Source organism: Lottia gigantea (assembly GCF_000327385.1).
Source record: "Lottia gigantea unplaced genomic scaffold LOTGIsca_604, whole genome shotgun sequence".
Taxonomy (NCBI): Eukaryota; Metazoa; Mollusca; class Gastropoda; family Lottiidae; genus Lottia; species Lottia gigantea.
The window spans coordinates 17,070-21,644 of record NW_008710063.1 but is presented as its reverse complement, the minus strand read 5'-3'; the positions used below and the strand labels follow the sequence as shown (position 1 = coordinate 21,644).

The 4,575-nt window shown below is 33.9% G+C and overlaps 2 protein-coding genes across 2 annotated transcripts; both read right to left on the bottom strand.

Moving 5' to 3' along the window:
• Window positions 1-937: 937 nt before the first annotated feature.
• Window positions 938-2,124, bottom strand: LOTGIDRAFT_175976 (hypothetical protein; the record flags this gene model as incomplete). Its single annotated transcript, XM_009064173.1, has 2 exons — window positions 938-1,783; window positions 2,026-2,124. Coding segments are annotated over 2 exons (945 nt in total), but the record flags the coding sequence as incomplete, so codon positions are not given.
• Window positions 2,125-2,935: 811 nt separating this feature from the next.
• LOTGIDRAFT_175975 (hypothetical protein) lies at window positions 2,936-3,433 on the bottom strand (the record flags this gene model as incomplete). Its single annotated transcript, XM_009064172.1, has 1 exon — window positions 2,936-3,433. The coding sequence occupies one exon, from the start codon at window positions 3,431-3,433 to the stop codon at window positions 2,936-2,938; it is 498 nt and encodes a 165-aa protein (XP_009062420.1).
• Window positions 3,434-4,575: the final 1,142 nt, after the last annotated feature.

Sequence of the window (4,575 nt, the reverse complement as noted above, 5' to 3'; positions counted from 1 at the left end):
ACTCCCAAATATTTATAACATTTACAGTAATCAACATTTATATTCCCAATATTAAATATTCTATTTGATAACTGCCATGTTGATGGTCTAAAGTGGATAACTTTAGTTTTTGACTTATTAACAGACATGCACCATTTAATGCACCATGAGTTAAGTTTGTTTAACATAGTTTGCAATTTATCTTCTGATGGTGCAATTAAAACTATGTCGTCTGCATACAACAAAATACCAACATTACAGTTATCAATATCAATACCACAGTTTAATTTATTAATAGCTATAGCCAGATCGTTAACGTAAACAGAGAATAACAATGGTGACAGCACACAACCCTGTTTGACTCCGGAGTTAGCCTCAAACCAAGGTGTATACTGACCGTTTAATCTTACTGAACATTTAACATTGTTGTATAAGGATTTTACAGCTTTCAGTATTTTACCATTCAGACCAGCTTTCTGTAATTTAAACCAAAGGCAATCTCTATTTACGTTATCGTACGCAGCTCGCATGTCCACTAGGCAACAAAATGTGGATTGTTTGGCTTTGATTCTACTTTTAACAATGTTAGTAAGAGAAAAAACATGATCAATACAATTTCTGTCTTTGCGGAAACCATTTTGTTCCTCTACAAAGACATCATTATTTTCACACCATTTGCTATAATTCGATTATTGAGGATATCAGCATATATTTTAGAAGGAATAGACAGTAATGAAATACCTCTATACAACAAGGGTATATATTTATCTGTGCTTGCTTTCATAATAGGATTAATGATGCTCATATTCCACTTATCAGGCACAATGTTATGCTCAAAGCAATAGTTACAGATTCTATGTAAAATATCAAGGCAAACAGGATTTTTAAGACTCTCTGCTGGAAGCCTATCAATCCCTGTAGCTTTTCTTAGTTTAGCATGATCTATCGCATTTCGTACCTCAGAAATGCAAATGGGGTCATTAATGTCATCACAATTTCTCAAAATTTCAGAAGGTGAAAACACATATTGCTGAATACGTTTTAAATGTTCGTCATCATATTTACCATGTTCTGGTTTACAGTTATACAACTTGGAATAATCGTCTCTCCAGTGTTCTAAAACAGTCGCAGTGTCTGTTACCAGTTCACCTTCAGAGTTCGTCACTTCTAGTGGAATCACATGTTTGCGATCGTTTGCAATGCCGATTTTACCAAACGATTTCCAGAAATCTCGTTTATCATGGACAGAAAATTGTTCTAGTAACTCACTTTGTTTATTGTTTAAATAATGGCGTTTATGTTGTCTAAGGGATTTGTCGAACCCTTTTCTCTCTTTGATAAAGGCACCGTGTAGATGGGACTTGCGTAACTTACTTTTACACTTAATCCATTCTCTTTCCTTCGCCTGTACCATTTTCCAGTGTTTTTCTAAAGCTTCGTTCCAGTATGGCTTTTTCCTGTTAGTAAGTTTCTTACAACCCTTCCCTTCCGCTAGTGGTGCCGACATTTCATTAATGATGAATTCAGCAAACGATTTATATGCAAGATTAATATCATGTTCAGACCTTAGATTTGTTTCTATTGCACTTATTTTCTCAAGAATTTGTGGTGTACATTCACTGAGAAAGTTTTCTGGCACATGTAGCTTTGGCTTGGGTTTAGCACCGGAGATGTGGTCATGTGAATTCGTTCCGGAAAGAGAGACACCTGCAATATTTAATGTGAACACAAGGAGGGAATGGTCAGGTATTTTCTCAGGAACCGTGAGATTACTATAAGAAATCAGCTCCGACATTCTCCAAACCTGAAAATCTGAATACAGACTAACCTGTTCATGTGGAGCGACAACATAATCAACTACAGATCGGCCGGTTGTGCTAACATATGTAAAATCATTGCGACCTGAAATGCGACCATTCAACATACATACATAGTATCACATAAGAAATCAGTAAAAAGTGTGCCATAACTGTTCTCCGTGTAGTCAATAACCGCTCTAGGGGGTAAATTATCAACACCCAGGATATAATCAGATTGGTCACCCACCCTAGAGTTAAAATCACCACTGATACACACAAGACCTTCATTTTGAAAAGAATATACCTGATTCAACAAATTATTATAAAACTGTTCTGCGTCTGTCATATATGAAGATCCATTAGGGGGTAGGTAGCACACGCATAAACACACACATGTATCACTTGATTTGTGCGCGAGTTTATCCATAGGATATCTTCGAGGGATTCATCCAGAATAGACACATGGTACTCGTCATAAATGTTATTTCGAATTAAGAACCCAACACCACCGGACCCACGTTTCGCTTTCTTGTGAGTGATATCTCTGTTTCTCCCAAGCCACTTATATCCATTTACTGCAATTTTTTCATTAAAACGTAAAAATGTTTCACATAAAAACAAGACATCAAAGTTACCTTCATTTATCACAGATTCTCTAAAAACAACTCTATCACCATTTTTAACTGACCATCCAGCACAGTTCCAATGACATAGTCGTAGCCCTTAAAATCTTGTTCCTGAATTAGATTTTCGTTTCATGATACTGTTACCTTTAACAAAGTATGAATCCTGTTTACCAAGTTCTTTAACTAGGGTAATTAGGCTGGATTGAGTTTTGAGTTCAGCTGTTGACATACTTGATTCTATATAAATTTTATCAAATTGTTTATTAGTGTTCAACTTTGATTTAGTTTCTAAGACTAGTTTCTTTTGTGCACTGTCTTGGAGTTGGACAACTATCACACCGGGTTTATGTGATGATGTTTTTTTCCTTTCCGCGTTTATAATGTTTATGTTGGGCAATTTCAGGCCTTCTTTAAAAAGTTTAGTCACACGATTTATTGTAACACGATTATCGTTTTCCTCCGAGGCAAGTTCAGGCCATATTTTTATCACAATGCTATCAAGTTCAATCGGTAATTTTGCTCTCATTGTCTCTACTCTTGTACATAATGAGTTAATGTTCTATCACTTTCAAGCTTTTCGTTTTCAAGTTTCAAAATCTTCGTTTCTAATTCGGAAATTTCACTATCAATATCAGCTTTCATATCAGACATCTCATGTTGAACAATGCCCTTAATTCTATCAGAAAGAGAATCTTCAAGATTGTCTATCCTTGTATTGATCATTTTACCCAAATTATGGATGGCGGACAATATTTCACCAGTTTCAATATAATTGATGTTACTTACTGGGCTTTCACTTTTGTTAGAATATGTAGGTCCGCATCTCGTCTTTTTAGTCATAGCTGATTCATCTTCACTATTATTCTCTGTAACCTCGTCAGCAGACCTTTTATTACTCGACAATCTTTCTCTAAATCTGTTATTTTCTCCCAGATCTACATCATGGACCACAGCTTTTGTTGATATGCTGGGGGTCGCCATTACTTCTTTCACAAATGTCTCGGCTGTGTCCATTGAAATGGCGTCCATAATTCAATTTGCAAAATAAATTCTATAAAACATATAATCAGGAATCTTCAAAATACCTACAACAGGTACGATGAATATAACGAGGTGTATGATATTGGTTACTACGACCGTCTGCCTCTTGACCTCATTGATGGCGTGTGCATGTACACCAGATGAGCGATAATCACCGAAGTTTATAGCAAATATTTTGCCTGTTGATTTTTCTAAAGTTAACATATATACTTAGCATCTGCTGTAACTTGAATGTTTCTACGGTTATTATGCAGTTGTATCTTCAGGTCAATTGATGTAATTCAAGAGAAGAATCGAATACAAGTACACTCAAAATATCTACACGGATCAATGATTTCTACAGCTAACTTAAACACAACCGTCTTGTTCGAATGTCACGCACAATATCATCATTGATTCTACATCATCTGAAAATCTTTCTACAGCTGATTTAATTCGTTCATCTTCTTGTCTTTCATTTATTTCATCTTTTATTTCTTGATTTCTAACTTGTACCATCTTATTCTTATTGTAGCATATTGGTGATGACGTCATATCAACTTCCATCATATTCTTCCTCATTTGTTGAGATAAATTACGACGAGCTTACTTAGGGCGACGGATTTCAAACTGTGAAAAGAAAAACAAAATTTCGTAAGAATACGGTAAACAAAATTGACAAACAAGTTCAGAAGATATTCAAAATAGATGTTTCTTAATGAAAAGTATTTCAATTCTATTAAATAAATGATCAATTATTGAAGGAAATATTTATTTACCATATTTTCTTGCTGTAGATTTTCCATTTTCTATAGATTATGTTTATAATGGTAAAGATTGCCAATGAAAAGAGAATGAAGTGATAATGATTTAAGATAAAATACATGACGATATTTATAGTGATAATGAATATAATGTCGAGTGAATTATATCATTATGATTACTAATCATTTTCTATCATAACTAATTATATTTCTGTTTTAATTACAGTCATTATATTTCTATGTGAGTAATATTTATATCTACACTGAATACTGTTCTTAATCCATGTTTATCTTTCTTTAAGTTGACTATAATTATGTTGTTATAATTTTTCATCAATTGACAGATGATATCAAATAGTGTTCACATTCAATCTTTCAATTTCAAGA